Source organism: Callospermophilus lateralis, chromosome 15 (assembly GCF_048772815.1).
Source record: "Callospermophilus lateralis isolate mCalLat2 chromosome 15, mCalLat2.hap1, whole genome shotgun sequence".
In the NCBI taxonomy this organism is placed as follows: domain Eukaryota; kingdom Metazoa; phylum Chordata; class Mammalia; order Rodentia; family Sciuridae; genus Callospermophilus; species Callospermophilus lateralis.
Window position 1 is genome coordinate 34,853,788 of NC_135319.1, and position 23,513 is coordinate 34,877,300.

Here is a 23,513-nt window from a genome sequence, read left to right on the forward strand (position 1 = left end):
GGAATGCAACCAGAGGCAAACAACAAATTGATTAGCATTTATTCATGAAAATGTCGGACTTCAGGTAAAGAGCAGGAAGAATCTGCAGCATTTTTACTCATGGATATTGTCATATCTTCAGCCTGACTGTGTTCAAGAAAAATTGCACTGGACGGAATTAAACAGGCAAGGAAGAATTAATTCAGCACTCTTGCAAAAAGGGAGATAGACTGAACACAACTCTGCTGAAACAAAAGATAGGAGTTTTTAAGTACTGGGGCGAGCTAGTGGAAAAGTTCAGGGTGGAGGTTGGTCAATGTGATTAGATCATTCCTGTTTGCTAATTGTCATGTATTAATGTTGTACCCATAGACTGGAATTTATCTTTCTTCGTGATATTTTTTACATTTACAATATACATTACTGCACTTAAAAGACCTGGCTCCTAGATCCTTGAAAAAGACATTCTTGGCTTTTCAACCCTCAAGATTCCGGGAGAAGATTTACATCTCAAGGAGATGGAGAAAAGATTTACAATTTCAATTTTGTTCTTTTAAATAAAGGCTCTAGGAAAAAGGAAGCCCTGGACTCTAGGCAGTAAAAGCACACAAAGTTAATTCAAGTTGTGAACATGTTAAGACCATCTTGATCAGTAGGAATGGTAGTTTTACCAAAAAGTGCTTCGCGATGAAAACCAGAGGCCCCTTGTGGCCTGAGGTTTGGAAAGAAGTATGAAATCTCACACTCAGAGGTGTGGTCAATATAAGTAACAAACTTCCTTGGAAATCGAAGGGAAGGGAAAATTCACAGTTCTTCTATTTTGAGGTTGCAATCCCACTTGAGATTGATAGGTAGCAGACAGATGTGAGAGGTGGGAACATGAATTTAAGAGTAAATTCTGTAGACGGGGGCCTACTGTGCTGACTCCCACATGCTTTTCTTTAAAAAAAAAAAAAAAAAGAAAGAAAGAAAAAGAAAAATCAAGGCCAATCTGGCTCTGCCCTAGCCTAAGTCAATAGGATGTAGTACATTTCTCAGCAAACAACCTTTTATCTGTAGAAGAAATGCAGGCTCAAATGCTCCTACCCTGTCAATAAAAATAAATACAAGTTACCATAAAGGGGGACTTTTGTGACCTTTAGGCAGACCAGATTTCAGAATTCAGAAAGACACAAGAATCAGAAGCAAAAGCCTACCAACTAGAAAATCCGTGAGAACAAGTTCCAATTAGAACCAGTCGGCCCAGACCAAGGTAACCCTGGGTTGCTTTTAGATCTTTAGCATGTCACTGTAGTAGTAAAATTTCCCCTCCATGGGGTTAGACCATACACAGCAGGGACTTGAAAGTCTGAAGCAAATTTGCTGCCAGTCAAATGACATGAAGTGGACCTGGGTGAGGCTCTCTGGAAACGTCCCTGGGAATCTAGAATGAAACTGGACAATGAGGGTCTAAATTGACTCTCTCCTTTCGGACAGGGACCACCCACTCTACTTTTTGTCCTTGACAGTGTCTTTATTCATTTTTCCTTTCCCTTCTGATAAACTCCTTCCTGCTATTATGTGCAGGATTTGAAATCCTTCCTGCGGGGTGACAAAGAACTTGTCATGAATCCCTGTGGTTTTCAACTCCATGGGTGGATCTCTCGGTGTAACAGCCGAATGATAAGCTAACTTTAAATATAATGGAGACATGGTCAAAGTGAGAGAGCTATAAAGAGCCTAGATAAGTTCTCCTTCCTGTATGGCGACTGACTAAGAAATCGCTGGCAGTGCAAAGGAGACCCGAAAGGATCTAGTTTAAATTAAAAAGATGAAGTATACCTGGAATCTTCCTGAACTTTAAATGTGCTACTCAATCCAGACACAGATCAGAGGGTAGAAATCATAAAGGATCAGTATTTGATGACAATCTCTGCCCAAATTACCAACTGATCACAAGCTCTGATGTGACCACTGGAATGCTAAGCTAAAGATAGAACCAAGAATTTTAAAAACCTGAGACATCAGTGATTGTAATCCAAGAAGAGGTAGATTCCTAGGATTAGGTAAACTAAAGCAACAAAGGAAGAAACCTGAGGTGATGTTGGGGAAGTTTGAAAATGTTCAGTTTTCCACAAAGAAAGTATGTGAAATGCAAAATGTAGAAATGTGGGACCTATAATTACTCTGCGGTGGAGGGACAGTCAGTAGAAACTCACCCTAATGGGGCTTAGACAGTAACGTCAGCAGAAAAAGATATCAAAACAGACAATGTGTATAGTTAAAAGAATGAATTATGTTTTATAAATGAAAGAAATATCTGATGTCAATGACTTAAATAAGCAATCTAATAATGAAATAGCAAAAATATAAAATTATCAAAGAGAAGCTTTAGAGTTGAAAATATATAAATTGAAATGAAAAATTCACTAGACAGACTCTGATTTTTTTACTCTATGTCTAGATTTGAGATGGAAAAAGAAAGAACCAGTGACCTGGGAGATAAATCAATGGAAACTATCAAATCTGAAGTTCAGCAAGTAAAACAGATTGAAGAAAAATCAATTGATGGAACATGGTCAAGGATGTGCATTTTTAATAGGATTCCCAGCAGAAAAAGCAAACAGAGCAAGGAAGTTATTTAAAGATAAAATGGCTGAAATATCTTAAAGAGAAAATAATTTACAGATCCAACTTCAACAAAGCCTTATAAAGATGAAAAGCAAAGAGAAATGCACCTGGACATATCACAGTCAAACTACTAGAAGACAAAGAGAAATATAAACCCTGAAAATAATGAAGAGAAAATTGATTCATCATGTGGGGGATACCAACAAAATAACTGATGATTAATATCTAATATGAAACAGTGAAGACAATGGGATACCATATATAAATCCTGAAAGAAAAATAAAGTGATAAACCAAGAATTCCATCTACAACAAAAATATTCTTCAAACATCAAGACAAAAAAAAAAAAAACACATTTCTATGTAAAGAAAGACAGGAGAGTGTGTTATTAGCCCATTTGCCTTAGAAGAAACACTAAATGAAGTCCATTCTGATGAAGGGAATTACATTAGACAGTAATTTAAGTCCACCTGAAGGAATGAAGATATCAAAATAGAAAATCTAGAGGCAAACAGAAAAGACATATGAAATATTATACAACCATATAAATAGTTTCTTCTCTTAACTTTATTTTTTGAAAAAACCAAAAGATTGGTCTGGGGATGTGGCTCAAGTGGTAACGCGCTCGCGGGGCGCTGGGTTCGATTCTCAGCACCACATAAAATAAAGATGTTATGTCCACTGAAAACTGAAAAATAAATATTTAAAAATTCTCTCTCTCTTTTATCTCTCTCTCTAAAAAAATTTTAAAAACCCAAAAGATTATAAAGAATAATAATGATATAACTATGCGGTTTGGTCTGTAGCATACAAAGACATATATATGTACAACCATAATAGCAAAAAGAAGGGGGATGAAACGGAGTTATGGGTAAGAAAGCAAATGAAGCTATAGAGCTGTGATCAAATGGAGAAATATTGGTGTGCTTTGCTGGAACTAAAGTTAGTATTAATCTATGAGAATCTAAACAAGTAAATACACATTTTTCTGGAGCACACATAGAACATCCTGTGAGGTAGGCCATCTCCTAGATAAATAAATCTTAATAAATTAAAAATATTAAATCATTTTAAATTATATTCACAGACTATGATAAAAGTAAATTTAAAAAAAATTGGAAAATATCCATATATTTGAAGTTAAATCTCTTTTTTATAAATATTCACACAAGGAAAAATCACAGAAGAAATTTCAAAATATTTTGAATTATATTAAACAAAAGGATAATTGGTCAAAATTTATAATGCACTGGAAAAGCACTGCGTAAAGGGAAATGCGTGGCTTTGGATGCTTATGAGGAAAGAAGGAAGGTCTCAGATCAATAGTTAAAGTTTCCACATTTAGAAACTAGGAAAAAAAAAAAAAGAACAAATTAAATCCAAAACAAGCATAAGGTAGAAAACAAACAACAGAACAGAAATGATTGAAATGAAAATAGAGAAAATCAATAAAATCAAAAGCTGGTTATTTTTGAAGATTGACAAAATCAGTAAATACCACCAAACAAAACAAGTAAACAACTCCCCTCTAGGAAAAAGGCAGAGAATGACAAGTAGCCAAACCTAGAAATGAAAGAGGGTATCACAACTGATTCCATAGACTTTATAATGTAGTAAGTGAATAATATGGACAATTTTATGCCATAAATTAGAAACAAAGGAAACTGAAAATCTAGAAAGAAAAATACAACCAAAATTAACTAAAGAAAGAGAATATATAAATAGACCTATTAGAATCAATGATCTTGATTAGGCGATTTAAAAAACAAGCAAACAGGAGCTGGATTGTGGCTCAGCGGTAGAGCGCTCACCTAACACATGCGAGGCCCTGGGTTCAATCCTCAGCAACACATAAAAATAAATAAATAAAATAAAAGTATTGTGTCCAACTACAACTAAAAAAATAAATAAATATTAAAACAAACAAACAAATAAAACTTCCATAAAGAAGAGCCTGGACCCAGAAGTCTTCCTAGGTGAATTCTACAAATACTTAAAGAAGAAATAGCAAAATTTTTCAAAGTAAAGGAGAGCATGCTCCTGGGGTATTTAATAAAGTCAATATAACCCAGATACAAAGGCCAGAAAAAGATGTTAGAAAAAGAACAGTAAAAATCAATATTCCTCAGGAGCATTGATATAAAAATTAGCAAAATGTTAGCAAATTGAATCCAGGAACATTTTAAAAAGAGTATACAATATAACTAAGTAGAATTTATTCCAAATACATTGAGAGTGGTTTAAAATCTAAAAATTAGTTAATATAATATACTTTTATAGAATAGAGACGAACTAATATAAAATCATCTCAAAAAAAAAGCAGAAAAGGGATTTAATAAAATTCAACACCCATAAACACTTATAAGGGGGAAGAAAAACTTCCAGTAATACAAATATAAAAGGGAATTTAGTCAAGTTGATAAAGACCATCTATGTATAACTTAACCTCACATTATCCTTAATAGACAAAGCATTAATCTCTTGAGATTGAAATATTCACTCATAACTTCTTTTCAACATTGGAAAAAAGTTTCTTGCTGTGCACTATTTCAAGAAAAAGAAACTAAAGGCATATGGATTAGAAAAAAATCAAAACTGTCCTTATTCACAAATGATCTTATATGTAGAACACATTGAGGCATAGGACAAATAAGCAATTTAGCGCAGTTACTGGGTACAAAATCATCATACAAAAAAATTGTGTTTCTATATAGCAATGAAAATATGAAAATGAAATTAAGAAAGTGCTTGTGTAGCAAGATCATTCAAAAATAAAATATTTAGGAGAAAAACATTTTGGAACAGCAGCGTGAGACTTGTACAATTGAAAATAGCAAAATGTTACTAAGACAAATTAGGGAATATCGTTACACAAAAATGAGACGTTTCAATTGCAAGACATAATATTGACATGATACCAACTCTTCCCAAACTTACCCTCTGATTTAGTTATTTCCTATCAAGGCCACAAATTTTTCTTTTTATTTTGTTTGCTTTTGCTAGAACTGAATAAGATAATCATGACAATTTGAAGGAAATGCAAAAGACCTTGAATAGCCAAGTCATTTTTTTTTTTTTAATGAAAAGAAATGTCAGAGGACTTCAAGTATCTCATTTCAAAAGTGACAGTAAATCTACAGTAATCATGATAGTATGACTTTGGTATAAAGACAAACATGTAGTTTAATGGAACACAATAAAAAGTCCAGACAAAATCCCTTAACATCTGTGGTCAATTGATTGTTGATGAAGATGCCAAGGCAACTTGATAGGAAAAGAATATTTAAAAAAAAATATTGTTGGAACAATTAATCCCAGCTTGGGCAATAAACAGAGCTGGGACAATGACAATATTAAAAAAAAAAAAAAGCAAGTTGGAAACTTACCTCACATTATACACAAAAATGAAGTCAAATTGGACAATAAAAATAAATGGAAGAATTTTTTAAATTATTTTTAAAAAATTGAAGAGAAGGTATTTTTGACTTTTAATTTTTAATTTCTAATTTATTATTTCTTAGATATGACACCAAGAAGCATGATAGAAAAGAGAAAATATTGACAGCTTTGGACATCAAAATTTTTAAACTGTGTTCTTCAAAAGATAACATTATAAAAATAAGTGGAATAATGGGTATCAGTGTTTGCATTTATATAACCGATAAAGGACTTGTATCTAGAATATATTTTAAAACTCTTACGGCTCAATAATAAAATAATCCAATTTAAATGAACAAAAATTTGTCAGGCTTGTTGGCACTGACTTCTAATCCTAGCGACTGGGAAGGCTGAGGCAGAAGGATCACAACTTCAAAGCCTCAGCAACATAGTGAGACCCTGTCTCAAAATAAAAAATAAAAAGGTCTGGGGATATGGCTTAGTGGTTAAACACCCTTGGTTTATTCCCTGGTACACTCCTTCACAAAATAAAGTGGGCAAAAATTTTATTAGGCACTTCAATAAAGATATATAAGTATCTAATAAGCATGTGCAAAGATGATGAATAATGTTCATTGTTAAATACAAATTAGAGTCACAATGAAAAAAAAAGTCTGAGCAAGAAAATATGGAGAAAATGGAACTATCATACATTGCTGGTTGGGAATATAAAATGGTAAAGCTACTCTAGAAACTGTGGCAGTTTTTTAAAAAGTTAAATATGCACTTAAAATAAAATTAGTCCTTCTACTTCTAGGTAATTATGGGAGAGAAATGAAAACATATGGAAAAGTTGGTAAATGAATGTTCACAGCAACATCACTCTTAATAGCATAAAGCTATAAGTAATGCACATATATATCCACTAAACATATAAACAAATGTGGCACATGCATAAAATGGAAATAGTATTCAACAATTAAAACAAAAACTAGACAGTTTAAATTGTATGAACCCTAAAACATTATGCCAAATGAAAAAAAAAAAGACAAAAAAGAATACCTATTTTATAATTCCATTTACATGAAATTTCTAAAACATAAAGATCTGTGCAGACAGAAAGTAGGTTAGTGGTTGCTTATGGTGGGTGGCAGAAGTTAAAACTGATGGCAAATAGCTATAATATTTTTTAGAGTAATGAGACTATTCTAAATCTAGATTTTTTATAGTGCCACAAATTTATAATTTGATAATATCATTAGACTTTAGAATTAAAATAATTCAGCTTTTTGGTGTTTAAACTCTGACTCCATAAAGCTGTTAGAAAAAAATTGTAAGATCATAAGATTTAGACGCCTAGATAAATTTATAAAATTAATCAGATGAACTTCAGTTGTGCCAAGGGAGTAAACTGATTTATTCTTCAAAAATGGTATCTGACATATTATTTAGAATATAGGAAAGAGATTTAGGTGGAGCATGGTGGTGCACTCCTATGATCCCAAGTACTTGTGAGTTCCAGGACAACCTCAGCAAAAGAGCGAGACCCTTTCTCAAGTTAAAAAAAAAAAATAAATTATATATATATCACATATTTGTGATGTAGTTCTGATCTCTCATTGTTGTATTGTAGGCTTTCTCCTAAAAATGTCAGCTGAAAATATAGAATAAAATAAGAGAAAATAAAATGTCATAATAACAAGCTATTCTGAACAGACCACAATGAAGTAACCAATTTATTATAAATATCTTTTACTTAAACATTAAATTTATTCTCCCTGATAAAGGAGGAAGGCTAAGTCCCAGTGGGAAAAGATAAAGATCTCAGAAATTTCACAGTGTCAATTCTTACAGTAAAGGCAGGACTTGAGACAGTAAATCAGACCCTGGAACCTGGCTTTTAGGAGATGGGAAAAATTCTAGGACTTGACTTTGGGTGTAGAGGACATTTGAGTAATGGGACTAGAATAGAGATTACAAAAGGCCACTAAACACACTAAAACTTATATAAAATGGCATACTATTTGCAGATAATATGTGCACATTTTCCCAAACACTTGAAATCATCTCTAGAGTACTTACAACACCTAATATAATGTAAATACTATGTAAATAGTTGCTGCACTGTATGGTTTAGGGAAAAAAAATGACCAGATAAAAAGTCTGAATATGTTCACTATATATACATTTAAAAATATCTGCATATGTAGAACCTGTAGATATAGCTTGCTTGGAATATGATACATGTTTAAAAATTTTAAAAATATCCTTTGTGAAAGTATTCAGAGCGATATGTAGACCCCGAAAAGGAATCGGGGGATTTAAATATCCTGAAATATCATGTGTTACCTAAATCCTCACTGAGTTGAAATAGACTTGTTTTGGGTAGAACTGAGCATCCTTCATGCCCCACTTGCTTCACCATTCACCGTGTGCTACCCATTCTCTGCCTAGCACCCTGCCTGCCACATGTTACCCAACAAATACATTGTTGGTGAAAAAGGCCTCGTGATTTTCAAAGATTTTTTTTTTGAGACTGGGAAATTAATGAATTTATTTAATAGTCAACATTTATTGGCAACCACAGATCTATAAATTGCTTCTTGATGTCATTTCTGGATGGGACTCATAAAGAATCTAATAATTCGGTTTGGTATTTCTCAGATTTTTATGACTGGCCTGTAAAACATACCCCCCCATTTCCCTAAATATTTAGCATGTATATATTTATTTCTAGAAAGCTATAGTTTGTTATCCTTGTATTGTCATGTCCCTGTCACTGTAGATATTTATTATTTTATGTGATTTATCATGATATTTTCACATTTTTCTTAGAATTACATTGTGTTATAATTATCATTAAACTATTTAAAAATAAATTATACAGTGTAAATCACAGACAAAATAAAAGGCATTAAAACTACAGAAATAAACACTTTGAAGACAATGTACCAATTTAGATTTGATTCTTTTTAATATGTCAACTTAATAAGCAAAAAGAAAAATTAATATAAATGAAACAAGAAATGACCTTGTAAAGATAAGCAATGGTTATAAATATAATTTGTACTATAATTGAGATATGAAGTTTACTCAATAAGTTAATATATTTTGCTCAGCTTTATGTTATGTTGTTTGAGAAACACAGCATAAAGTAAACTGTAGCATTAAAAGCCAGCCTCATTCCAATTTATTTTTATAGCATAGTGCAAAACAACCCAAGCTTAAAGTACATTCAGGCACTGAGACTTAAATCCCTAATGGGAAGAAAGTAGTTCCATAAACAGATGTGATCATGGATTCTGAGTTTATTTGCTTGTGGCAAAAATAAAAGTACCAACTCAATAAGTTTTAATTTATAGGCATCTACACCAAAAAGCCTTTGGGCGCTTTGAACAAAACTGACTAAAAATAAAATTTTGTAAAATAAAACTTCATCTGCCCCATTCTACATCCACACAAGGGAATGTAAATTCTCCAACTGAAGAAGAGAGAGAGTTCTCCATGTCTTTTGGAATTACAGCTACACTGTGCTCTAGAAGAGGATTTTACAATCAGTTCCTGGTACTTGGTAATGTGAAAGAGGTATTAGGGATGATTTTTCCACTATAGAAGTTTTCCCCATAAAATGGCCCCACTTGACCTATAGTCTTACAAGCATGCATAGCTTTTCTGTTCTCATCCACAAGCCATATTATGCGTCCTTTTATCTGGTAGAAATCTCCTTTATGTAGTAGTGGTGGTAGTAGTGGTAGTAATACTATAAACATCATATCAGTTCCAAGCATGTATCTAAATAGCTACAAATTGTACCATCTTAACATTGAACATATGAAATACTCAAGTTCTTGTTCATACGAGATACAAATAACAGAAAGAGAGGTGCATGGTACTAACCTTGAAAAGAAGCACTGCAGTACTTACCTCACATTATTTAATCCCAGAGTCTCACTGGTAAATTCCAGTATGTCAGCAGCTGTTCCCACAAACATAAGGAGAAGTTCCGAAAGCTGGTCTCGAGTGATGGTACCTCCAATAGGTAGAAGCCATCTTCCAATTATTAGTAGTAACAGGAATGTCTGATGGAGTCCCAAAGTCCAAGTCGTCTCACATACTGCAGATAAGTTATGTACAAAAACTTTGGCCTGTTTAACAGAAATGTCAGACAGAAGGATTATGAGCTTGTAGAGAGATGCTTTCTTCACCACAGCTTTCAAGTTAGTTTGCATCTGTAGATGTATTCAGGAGTTAACCCTTCTCTTACTGATGAAAAAAACACTCTGTTCTGCTGAACACAGAAAAAAAAAATATACATCTAACGTGAGCCTTAAGGTAAGGCTACAACTAGCAAGTAATTTAAACCTTATACTTCTGAGTGAGATTGCACATATAATATTGAAAGAGCCAATTTTACAATATTTTAAAGATCATTGCTCATTTTATTATACTCTATAACAAAGTATAATACATAGCAAAATTTTATAAATTCCATATTAAAGTCACAAAAGGAGTCCTATAGTTTTCTTTTGCAGATTTAAAATCTGAATTTACTAACCTGAATATATTTTTAGCATGGTACAGTCTTCCCTTTCATTTATTATTGCCTTAAAACTGTATCTTATCAAGACAGCAAAAATGTAATAATGTTTATCATGTTATCTTAAGAAAGAGAATAGCAGTTATTATTTTTATTCTGAATATTTAAAATATTATAAAATAAGTTTTAAATTAGCAAGCAAATTTTAGTCTGTCATTATTCTTAGACTCAGAAAAATTTATATTCTACTAATACATTTCCTATGAACTCTTTTGCCCATTTACCTTCTAAATAAAATTTAAAGTATATTTTGACCTTATTATGTTACAAGTTTTAAAGATTACTAGGTCTTAGGTCTTAAGAATGATAATTTAAACTTATTTATGCAAGTGACTTAAATATTTTTGTGCCAAATCTACCCCCTCTTGCTCACTTATCCCTCTTGATCACTTATTGATATCAAATGAACAAGTACAGGGAGAATAAAAGAAAAGGCAGATGTTGAACTGATTGAAATCATGCAAGGTCAAGAGTCTTTCATTTGTACACTTCTTTATATTTTTCTATGAAACTTCACATACATCTTATTTAATTTACAAAAGAACAACACTAGCAGGAAAGATATTAATTTTTTAATTGTCAGATGAAAAACTGAGAGAGACTAAGTAACATGTCCAACATGATATAGATAAATTGGGATTAGAATTAGAATTAAAACCCAAGTTAATTCTATTCTTACTGACAAAATCAATATATTATTTTCAAGAACATGTTTCAGTGATAGGGATTCCTTGATTCTTTCTCTTTTATACTACTTTGAAATAGGCCATGATGGCTTTGCCAAATACCAAACCCTTGAAGAAAGAGAAAGACATTCTATGTTGGCTAAAACTCCTTTCTAACATACTTAAACAAATAATATAGGACAGAAGTCTAAGCTAGTTCAATAAGACAAGAAAAAGAAATAAAATGTATACTCATGGGTAAGGAACAAATAAAACTATTCTTATTCACAGAAAACAAAATTGTCTATGTAAAAAATCCTAAGAAATTGATCAAAAATTTCCTATAACTAATAAGCAAATTTGCAAAATAAAGGTTGATATACAAAAGTCAAACTTTTTCCTATATACTAGTAAATAATTAGATTTGCAATTTAAAAAGCAATATCATTTGCATTATCCTCCTCAAAAATGAAATATTTTCATATAAACCTAATGAAATATTTAGAGGAAAATACACACACACACACACACATTATATATACATGAAGAAACTACAAAATGCTTATCCAAGATGTCCTTCAGTAAGCAAATGGATAAATAAACTGAACAATGAAATATTATTCAGCACTAAAATGAAATAAGCTATCAAGTCTGAAAATACTATATATTTGATGATTTCACCTACATAATATTATAGAAAAGGTAAAACTAAAAAGGTAGTAAAATGACCAATGGCTGTCAGGACTTGGCAGGAAGGAGAGGGATGAATAAATGAACACAAGACTTTTAGGGCAGTCAACATACTCTATATAATATTATAATGGTAGACACCTGCCACTATTCATTTGTCTGAACCCATAGAATGTACAATTTCAAGAATAAACCTTAGTGTAAACAATGGACTTTTAGTGATAATGAGATGGCCATGTAGATTTATCAATTTTTAACTAATATACTATTCTGGTGCATGATGTTGATGGTAGAGGATGCTGTGCATATTTGAGGGCAAAGGGCAAATGTGAAATCTCTGTACCTTCCTCTTGATTTAACTGTGAACCTAAACTGTTCTGAAAAACAAATACTTTTTTTAAAAAATTATATATATAAAATTAGAATACAAATTTGTGGATGATATAATTAAAATATTATAATATCATATATTTCAGTGTATATATCTCCATTATATAGTATCTTAATTGTCTTTTAATACTGTAGGTTAGATACAGTATTAAATTTATGTAAAATGTTTAAAATATACTATGTATTATTTTGTGAATTTTCTGACCCAAACAATTAAATTGGCAAACGTATTTAGGGAAGAATAAACTAGAAGTGGACAGCTCATTATGCTCATGAAGTCCAACTGTTTGATGGATCTTTTCATAAATGGTAGGAAAATCTCTCACCGTCTCAATGATATTCACTCCATTGACTTTCTCCTTAGACATCAGGGTGGGATCAGTGTCTTCTCTTCTACTGATGTTCTGTGACAGTTCTTCAGATTGAACATCACAATGCTAAAAATGGTTGTGGTGGTATCAATATGCAAAAAAAAGGCAATAAGGTAGAGTTTGAAATGATTTTAATCTATCCAAGATATTATGAGCAGATATGTGATGCTTATACATAACACATAAGCATTTACTAATATCTGAATACAGACTTGAGATAGAAAACCCCTTTTCAGTTAATTTGTGAAGAGGGTTGACTACCTGTCTTTGAGGCTCTTGAGGACACAGACTCTCTGAGTGACCATGAGAATGGCTGAATTGATAACTGATACCTGGAATCCCTTTACTGAACCCTGGAATAAGTATAATACGAACCAACAGCTATAAGAATGTAATCCTGGTCAGCTTTCTTTCTTACCTGGAAGCCTCATTATCCAAAACACCATTCTGCTTAAATAAATAATCTAATTATTTTGAATCTTTCCTGTCAAATACTCTAACAAGTTTTTTTTTTTGTTGTTGTTGTTATGTTCAGTGGTTCAGACATTTTAACTTTAGGTTATTTAGGTGTATGGAAAATTTGATGATTTAATTTTTCTTTCCTTCTTCTTTTTGCTTGTGAATTTCTGCAAGTGAAATGCACAAGATTATTATCTTGCAGATAAAAATGGAAAAAGTATAAGAGAGGAAAGAGGCATCACTTGAAAACATAACTACAGCCCATGCATATTTTATAAACTGGCTTAAAAAATGGTTGAAGAACTTTTAAACATCTGCAGTTCTAACTTTTTTTTTAAACACACGCACACACACCACTACCACTATTACCGCACCATAGCCATGATTACACATTTGATTTTATAGAAAAATTATTTAAGAGGATAAAATATTGAAAGCTATAACGTGCTTTTTTAAAAATTTTACTGGATAGTCATTGATTCTTCTATGCTCTTCTTGAAAAAGTAGAAAAGACTTGCAAGAAGCTGGTTTTTTGTTTTGTTTTATTTTGTTTTGTTTTTTGCACTTCACCCAAGTAAGTACTGTTATGGGTGAAATGACAATGACAAGAATAATTTTTAAAAATGGCCATTTGCCATATCTCTAGGAGCAAAAATATAGCTGTTTGCACATTTTCTGTGTGTGTGTGTGTGTGTACGTGTGTGAAACTAAAACTCTAAGAAAAAATAGTGGCAATTTAAAAATTTAATTTTTGAGTTTAGATCCAAATCCTCATTACAGAGTAGTTTTGTGACTATAGCTAAGAACTTACTGGTCAATGGGACACAAATTTTGACCATTCTGTTTGCAGGCGTGGAAGGCAGATTGATTATATGTTAAAAGTGGTAACCTTAGTATGTTTTTGACATCCTTATCACTAAAAATCAACAGTTGTCTTGTTATTTAAGGAAAAAGTCATTCTTTAGTACAGTATAAGCTAACTTGGAAACAAATAGTGTTATTTCTATATTACGGTATTCAGACTTATTTGAGTTCCTCTCCACTTATGTTATTTTGTTAGAGATTGATGAGACTTTTCTTTAAGTATACCTACATAAAGACAGCAGTGAACAAGTGATTTGACTCCTTCAACCTAAACTGACTTACATTGTTCTTGTAGTTACATTGTTTACATTAATCCCAGCATAGTGATTCTATGAAGATGACTTGGGTACCAACCTGCTATTTTTTCATGAACTATACCTTTAATATCTTAATAATTTCCACAGCATTTCTTTAGGTCAAACCAGTCTGTGAGACCATCAAGACCAGAGCATTTCCATTACTTTAATGAGGCCACTTCATAAGCAAATCTCGCTAGTGGTTAAGGTCACACTTGTCATAGCTGTTTTGTTTCCATGCATTCCACTCGTTTCTGGAATGAAGGTACCAAATTGGTGATCTAGGGGAAATATCTTTCTGAAACAGATCTAGGGGAAATATCTTTATAAACATCTTTATAAAACAGATGTTTTGCTCATGCCAAATCATAGATTAGAACATTGAGGATTTAGAATAAACGGTAAAATGTGAAAGGAAATTAAATTACTCTTTTTCATCGTGAAAACTTCAGATGCAAACTCCTTTAAAATATAGGATAGACAACTGAGAAAGGCAGAGGAGTCTAATGGATTGGGTGTCCATTAGGATATAAGCCCCAGCACTGCTGTTGATTACCTATGTGTCCTTAGGAAAATTTCCTGAACTTTATGATCCTCAAGGTCTTCTTATATAAAATAGAAATGGGGGCTGGGGATGTGGCTCAAGCGGTAGTGTGCTCGCCTGACATGCGTGCGGCCTGGGTTCTGTCCTCAGCACCACATACAAAGATGTTGTGTCCACCGAAAACTAAAAAAAAAATAAATATTAAAATTCTCTCTCTCTCTCTCTCTCTTAAAAAAAATAGAAATGTATACACCATGCCTAATTTATTATAAATGAGAAAATATATCTAAAGCACTCTGAAATATAGAATGCTATAAAAAGAAAATGATTATCATAACCAGAATTTCCTAATTTCCTAAATGAGTAGGCTAAGGGATTCGCTATACTTCACTTTATTCTGCCATTTCTTATTTCTTTAAATGGAATCCATCTATATATGGATTCTATTTAAATTATGCATAGATATATTTTTCTCTCATATATATGTGTGTGTGTGTGTGTGTGTATATATATATATATATATATATATACACATATACATACATACACCCCCCTTTATCTGTACTTTGCTACATCAATGCCTTTGGGTTTATGGGAGCATATATATATGGATTCTATTTAAATTATAAAAGTACAGATAAAGGGGGGTTTGTTTTTGTTTTGTAATTCCTAAGAAAGTCATTTTACAGCATGTCACATTATTGCAATCTTATATACATATATATGAGAGAGAAAACATATCTATACATATATATACTATATATGTATTTTATATATATATATATATATATATATATAATTTTTTTGTCTCTCTCACTTTTACCATCTCCATCCTAGCTCACTGCCCATTTCAATCTCTGAGCATTCATTTTAATTCTCAGTGTCAAATCCATTACTACTAACGGTTCAATTTCTTTTGTAGTATGAAAATTAGAGAGGTACTGCCCGGGGCTCAAAAATCTTTTTTTTTATTAAAAAGAGAGCTTTTGGTTGCATGCTATTTGTTGTAATGGGATTTGACCTGTATATCAATTAACTGTGCAATGCATTTATATTATAAAAGCATTTGGTAAAATGAATTGCTATTGTGGATGATAGCCATGTCATAGAATTGGATATGTAGGGAAAAAATTGATTTAAATCACGGGAGCTTATTTCCATACCCTTCAAAATAATAAGTAGTAAGGAGATTGAAACAGTTCCCTAACTCCTTATGGTACTTTTCAAAAAAGCCATGATGATTTGAACCAACAAATCTATAGTTTAAAAAAAAAAAAAAGAAACTTTTGGTGCAGAACTAGAGATGGTTTATCACTTTAATGATTTTTAGCCAGAAGATTTAAGGAGGAAAATGTTTTCTCTATTGCTTCATTATTTGTATTTGTTTGGAGATTTCTTCAAAGATAGTCCACAGAGCTAAATTCCCCTCTCACATGCCTACAATTTGGAGCAAGCATTATTAGATAGGTTTATATATTGGCAACCTAAGTATGCTATTAAATGACTACCTGTAACAAAGAAATCTGTACAGGGACAAATTCTCAGAGATTCTGTCTAAAGCATTTATCAATGAAGTTACTAAAATGTGAGATAATAACCACAGTTCATTTGTAACAAAAACCCTGTAACTGGAATTGTGAAGTCCAAGCTAGAGTCTAAAGGGCTTTGCTAACTGACCCTCTCAGTTTCTCAAAAGCACATCAACAGTAAGTGACTGAACCCAATGCAAGCCTGCTGACTAGAGTTGTCTGTGTAGGAAACAGCTCAATTAAAAAGTCCTACATGAAGATTAGTGACTCTTACTGAAAGCCAGATTATTTTCTAGGTCCTCACGATCTAATACATGTAAGCCCACCTTTCCCTGTATGGTTTCTATTTCTTCCCCCGCTTTAGCCTGAATGTCAGGGCTCTGGAATAGGTTTTCTGTCTCACTAAGATGGCCCAGGAGACTCCCCAAAAGAATCTCCTTTCTTCTGCATTAACTGTATTTTAAAAAGCCCCCATAAATCCAAATGTATTTACATAGCAAAGTACAGATAAAGGGGGGTTTATTTTTGTTTTATAATTCCTAAGAATGTCATTTTACAGGATGTCACATTATTGTGACCTGAAGATTCCTGGCATACCACAGCAACTCCCTATAGCTTCCAGGGTTAAAATCAAATTTCCACATGAACTCTATCATGCGTGGAGCAAGGGAGGGAGTCTGAGGAACACAGTCACTAACACAGATGTTAATTAATTGTGTAATCTTAAATTTTAAGTGAAATCATATTTTAATTTTTTTGACAGATCACAGAATCCATTCTTTTTATAAATGGCCTTTTATTCTATTTTTGATCATTTGTCTCTTGAAAAAGAGCGTTGCTGAAATAAATCAGATCATACTGTGAAAGCAGTTTGCCTCTGGATATTCCAATTTCCAAAAGGAAGTACCTGGATCCCATGATGCATTTCAAGGAGCCATAATGACGGAACGATGTTAATCAGATATAAAAATATTGCTGGTGAAAACCTGTGAAAGGGAAAAACAAGATAGTTCAGCTTTTATGGAAAAAAAAAAAAAGGAAGAAAGGAAGGATAACAAATGCCCACACCCTAATCACATCAAGTCAACCTTTTTATCTTAAGTGTTTATTTCCACAGGGAAAAAAAAAGCATTATGTGATTTCTGCCATATGGATTGCAGAGAAACACAGTAACTGTAAAAGGCACTAGCAGCTGTCATTCTCACTGAATTTCTAATCCAATTAATAGATGTTAATTTTAATATGGTTAATGGGACACTGCCAATTAGTTTCAGGCACAACACTGGATATTTTGGATTTAATATGTTTTACAAAAAGCAAATACAGTACTCGTAAACCTCAGATTTTTTTCAACATTGCAATTTCAGGAAGATTGGCTACATTTTTCAACATTAACCTGGAATTCTGAGAGCTCAAATAATAACACCCTGCTAGTACACACACACACACACAAAAAAAAAAAAAACAGATGATCAGAATGAAAAATGAGAATAATGCACTGGTTTTGTGTATGTGTGTTAAATCTGTAAAATAAAAATATGAACAACAGCCATAAGGTTTGGGAATTTTTTAAAGGCTATCTAAATATCTATTCATTATTTTCTGCCTCAACATTTCAGATGGGAACCTAAGCAGCAGGCTTTTGTTGTCAGACACACTCAGGTTCAAAGGTCAGTTTTGCCATGGACACCTTACTTGGTTTCCTAATCCACAGAATGGGAACAGTCCTTGCCTGTATCAGTCAATGTGGGCTGCCGTGTGAAATACTATAGACTGCATGGCTGAAACAACAGAGCTGATTTTTCTCATAATCTGGAGTCAAGGAGCCTAAAATCGGGGCTCCAGCATGGTGGAGCTCTGGTGAGGACTCTCTTCTTGGCTTGCAGACAGGACTTCTCCATGTCCTCTCTGGTGGCCTTTCCTCGGTGCTTGTGCTGGGAGAGCTCCCTCCCTTTCTTCTACTTTTAAGACCACTGGTTTTATTAGATTAGGACCCCATGTTTATGACTTCATTTAACCCTGATTACCAAATTAATCTCCAAATTCTGTCAAATTTGGTCTTAAGACTTCAATAATGAATCTAGAAGGGACATGATGCAGCCCATCACAGTCACATGGATTTCCCAGGGAGTATATTGTATCATCTGTAAGACAGTGCCTGGCAGAGGAAGGCACTCAATAACAGATGGATACTGCTAGTATTATTATGAAATAAGATGAAATTAATATAAATCCCAAATTTATTTCTTCAAATTGCGTTTTATTTTAGATTGGATTCTTGCTTGATAGAACATCTCAAAGTCAAAATTGAAAGTCAATATATTTTATTAAAATACTTGTAGGACACACTTATACTTTTGAGATGAAATGTTACCTACACAGTAGTATTATAATCCACAGAAAAGTAAATAAAGATAAACGAAAGAGGAAATTTTAGGATGGAGTTTTAAAAGGGGTTTTTAACCCTTTCATTAGATATTCTGTCAACTTCTGAAGAGAGGAAGGCAGAAAGGGCAAAATGAAAAGAAATCCTTAAAAAAATCAATATTTAATATAGATACTCCCCTACCTTTGATTTCCTGCCAAAACCAATTTTGAAACAAAAGGTTATGGGTCAAGATATTATTAAAATCTGACTTGGAAGATGGCTGGGCTTCAGGGAAATATAAAAAGTCCATGTTGAGCATGCTCTTAAAAAAAAAAAAAAGAGAGAGCAATTAACTTTTTGACCTTATATATCAAAGGAAACACCAGGACAGAATATTTCCTGTGTGAAAAGGAGGAGGAAGTGAATTCTGGTCAGAGGGACAGTTAAAATATGCAGATTTTTGTTTAGACAGGTCAAATGTTGGCTGGACTGTTAGTTGATTCTTGTTAAGATTAATTTTGAGATTAACTCCCCTAACAATATCATTACAAAATAATCTGGGGGAAACAATAGACTGAGTATATAATTGTTCTTGAAGGGAGGTTAAAAACAAAAATAACAATAAGTCTTAATATCTTCTAGCATAAGATTTTTTTGTTTAATTGGAAAAAAATATGATTCCATCTCAACATATTTCTTTTAATTAGGAAATTAAAATTAAATTAAATTAAATTAAACACACACACACAACTCAAGATTCAAGATTTTCTGTATAGAAAATCTGAATTCCATAACTCAATATTCAAGGCCTCTATCATTGGGTCTTATCTCCGCTTCTTCTATTGCATCCTTATCAAGCTAAGCAACTCAGTAGTCCCAATGTACTGTGTATATTTAGATACCCCCAACCCCCACCATCCCCCCAAAGTAATAGACTGGATGGTAGAGTCTGGGATAGTTCTCCTTATTTCATTCTGTCTTTGTTAGATTTATTGGACATAAAGATGAAAGGAGAAAGTGAGAAGAAATCATATCAATGGCTCAGGAATTTATTATATTAAACTCAATCCAAGCCTTCTTTAACCAACCACTGGTCCCTGTTCAGAACCATGCACTCTATGCTCTCCTATTTTGGCTAATTTGAGAAGAGAGGATTGGAAATAGCTGTAGAGCAAATGCCTCCCCAAATAATGAAAACTCTCTTGTCCATCAATATCTTACATATTTTCAGGGCAGAGCAGCAATTAATCATAACCAACACATGCTGTACTTTTATAATCATGTGTACCTAAGACAGCTTGCCTCATGTAAGTCTTTGAGGCAGGTCCGGAGCCCTGTGTGTCTTTGTATAACTTCCCTCTTGCCACTTTATCTTCTCTTCTCCCCCATGGCAACACAATACCTTATTCAATCTATATGCACAGCAAGCAAATGCTCAAATGTTCAAATGCCTGAATTTATGAATAAAGAACAGATGGTGCAAGTTTGTTCTTCATGTCCAAGTTTGTTCTTCAGGCTGTGACCCTTGAAGAATTATTGCACTTAGGTATGATCCAATAGAAATTTCACAAATTTAGAGGACACAAACATTTGAATCCTATGCCTTCCTTTCATTCATCTTTGGAAATTTATTACCTTCCCTGAGACTCAATGTACTATTTTTAAAATGGGGTGGGGGATGATACCCACTCCAAAGGATAGCTATGAACATTAAATGAGACAGTTTTACCATGCAGTCAACATTGTAGGTAGTCAATAAATGTAGTTAGGTGCTGCCTACCCTAGTCTGAGCTCTGCAAGTTTACTCAGGGCTACATATTGGTACCTGTGTTTAAAGAGGATTCAGAATACCTGTCTATAAGACTGTTTCTTCAAATAATTTAATAGTCAATTCCATTTTTAAATCATGATTCTCACAACTATTGCTATCTAAGTCTGCTTGTATAAAGTGATGCTTTTTTGCACTGCTGAGGACACAAATAGGCCTAAATCCACATTCAATGTTAAGGCAACTACTGGTTGACACAGACATGGTTTGCTTGGGCATTTGCCCATCACAAACTCCAGGAGGCTGCACAATCAGGGCTAGGCCTATGTTCTGGGTTGTGTTGCTTGCCATTCTTCCTCACTGTGCTCCTGTGACAGTGTTCCTCCTGTCCTGGGAAAATGAAAAGAAAGTTAAGAACTTTTTAGCTCAGGTCCACACACATGCATTTGTATCCCTGGGAAATTCTCCCTGAATTTTACCAATTCTCTCCTTACAGGTCATGCCAATGACATGAGACTCCTCCAGGAAAATATTTCTTGTCTTTGTTCATTTTTTACACCATGGATTTTCAAAATTGATAATTATATGTATGGATGTGTATATGTATTTGGTATTATTTCATCATTGTCCTCCAGCAATTCCAAACAACACAAGCACAATTATGTCTGCTCATAATTGTACCTTTGCTCTTTCCAGAGTGTCTGACATTTGTGGGCTCCCACAAATATCCAGTGATTCAATGAGGACCTAGTTAAATTACCGTTTCTACTGTTTTGTTGCCCTGTGCTAGGTTTGGTGTAATTCTCAAAATACTATCATAAATTGATTTTTTCACTTGAAATTTTACTGAAGGAAACTAGTTTAATATTGTTCTGCTACTAAAAAAGATTTTTTTGTTCTTTTTAGATATATATTTTAAAATATCATACATACATGGAATATAACTTATTCTAATTAGGATCCCATTCCTGTGATTGTACATAATGTAGAGTTTTTCTGGTTGTGTATTCATATATGTACATAGGAAAGTTACATCCAATTCATTGTACTGTCTTTCCTATTCCCACCCCCCGCCTTTGTCTTCATTCCCCTTCTCTAATCCAATTAACTTCTTTTTATAAATATTTTTTTTTAGTTGTAGAGGAACACACAATATATATATATGACATCAGGAGAAAGTAGATGCCAAGCACTTTGTTTGAAGGCTAATATTATAAAGAGCTCTCATTAACTCAGAAATAACTTTAATCAGGTTTCTAGACAATTGTTTATAAAAATATAATATCTTACACCAATCAAAACTGATAAATATATGACTAAATAAATAAGACACATTTCAGTGGGAAATTTTTGCAAAACTGATAATACCATATTACCAATGAACTAACTGCCCTAAGAAACTCAGATTCATTACATTCTCGAAGACTACTACCCTGCCAGAATACTGGAGTTGCCCAATGTTGACACTTCAATGCCAAAGTAATTTGCTTCACTATTTTTTCTAAAGTAAACTTTCCAAAAAAATAATTTCTTTACTTTTTAAAAAAATTTAACAACACTTAACCTAGCTATCAATTCCTCCCAAAGTATACAAACAGAAACAATATCTAAAAGAATTCATTTATTTTGTTTTATTTATTAATGAAGTAGGTGTTACATGCTGAACACTGCTCAGAACTCTTTAAAAGCTGTACTGACTGCCTTTTTCATTTCATCCAAAAACAAAATACCACTTATCATATATAGTTGTCATTTCAACAAATTATAATACTTTTCAAATGATGATTATGTTGTTACCTTTAGTAACTTAGACCTGCAATGGATTTTATTCACTTCAACTCACTATTAGTCTAGAATTAAGGTTCCACTTTTCTCTTTCTAAAAATGACAATTATTGTTATTTGCTTACTGAAAAAGAAACACATAATTTTTAGAAACATATAACATTATAAATAATCATATAGAGGAAAAGATAACCATAATATCACCCACTATTCAGTTTAGTTTTTCTGTCTGACTTTCAATCATTTATATATATATATAAAAAACAATATTTAAGGGAAGCAAAAATAATGTTCAAAAATGAATTCAATGTGAATCCAGATTTTATATATATTTCAATTCTTGTTTTCTAGTCTATATAACAGTGGATTTGTAAGGATCCCAGATCCAAATTTAAAAATCTTTTGTTTAACTACCTTAACTATCTTTGATAAAATTTCTGGAACTTTATAATAACAGGTTTGTTTTCATGAAAATTAAAAAACTAGGTCAAAATACCTGTCTGTGATCTCCTAGGTTTCTCTAATTGGACTTAGCATCCATTATTTCCATCTAGGTTTTTTAGCCAGAATACCCCATTAGTGTGCAGGGAGACTATGGCAGATACAACAGCCTCGGTATTTCACCTATCTTCTGCAACCCTTCAGAATGAACCCAGTGCTTTTTCAGAACACACAGTCTCTGAATTCTCTGACAAGTCACTTCCCTGACCCCAGCCACCATTCATTTATTTTCTTAAATAGCACCTCACCACCACCTCCCCTCCAGGAGCCCTTGGTATGTGAAGGATCCTGGGCAAAGGATGCCACCACTAAAGGGCCATAGGCTCATGAGAATCCCCACAGAAATGGAAAACTAAATATAGACAGGTACATTTTGATAGGTACCAACATCAGATGATAGGTTTGTTTTCTCCATGAACTTATGGGAGAGTAGGTCAAGAACACAAGAAACACAGAGAAATTTCAAATTGGTTGGGAATACCCATTGCAGTACAATCATATTCTGAAGGTGAATATTAGCACTCTCAATTATAATTTTCATTTCTTATTGAAAATTTTAAAAATAGAGTCATATTTCCAAATTATGGTATAAACTGAAAGCATAATTAGCACTCAGTATACCTCACTTAACCTAAAATTTTCTGAAAGTACGTCTAAAGAAAGCACAAGCTCACAGTGTGTTGTACTATTAAGCTAGTTATGAGACAAAATATGAATTAA

The 23,513-nt window shown here is 32.8% G+C and overlaps 1 protein-coding gene across 1 annotated transcript in view; it reads right to left on the reverse strand.

The window, feature by feature from the left end:
- Positions 1-23,513, reverse strand: part of Tmem26 (transmembrane protein 26) — a 44,848-nt gene that overhangs the window by 11,176 nt on the left and 10,159 nt on the right. The window contains exons 2-4 of the mRNA XM_076834583.1: positions 17,280-17,358; positions 12,636-12,746; positions 9,892-10,112 (exon numbers count right to left, since the gene is read on the reverse strand). Of these exons, the coding sequence (XP_076690698.1) occupies positions 9,892-10,112; positions 12,636-12,746; positions 17,280-17,358 (411 nt within the window). The remainder of the gene's footprint in view (positions 1-9,891; positions 10,113-12,635; positions 12,747-17,279; positions 17,359-23,513) is intronic.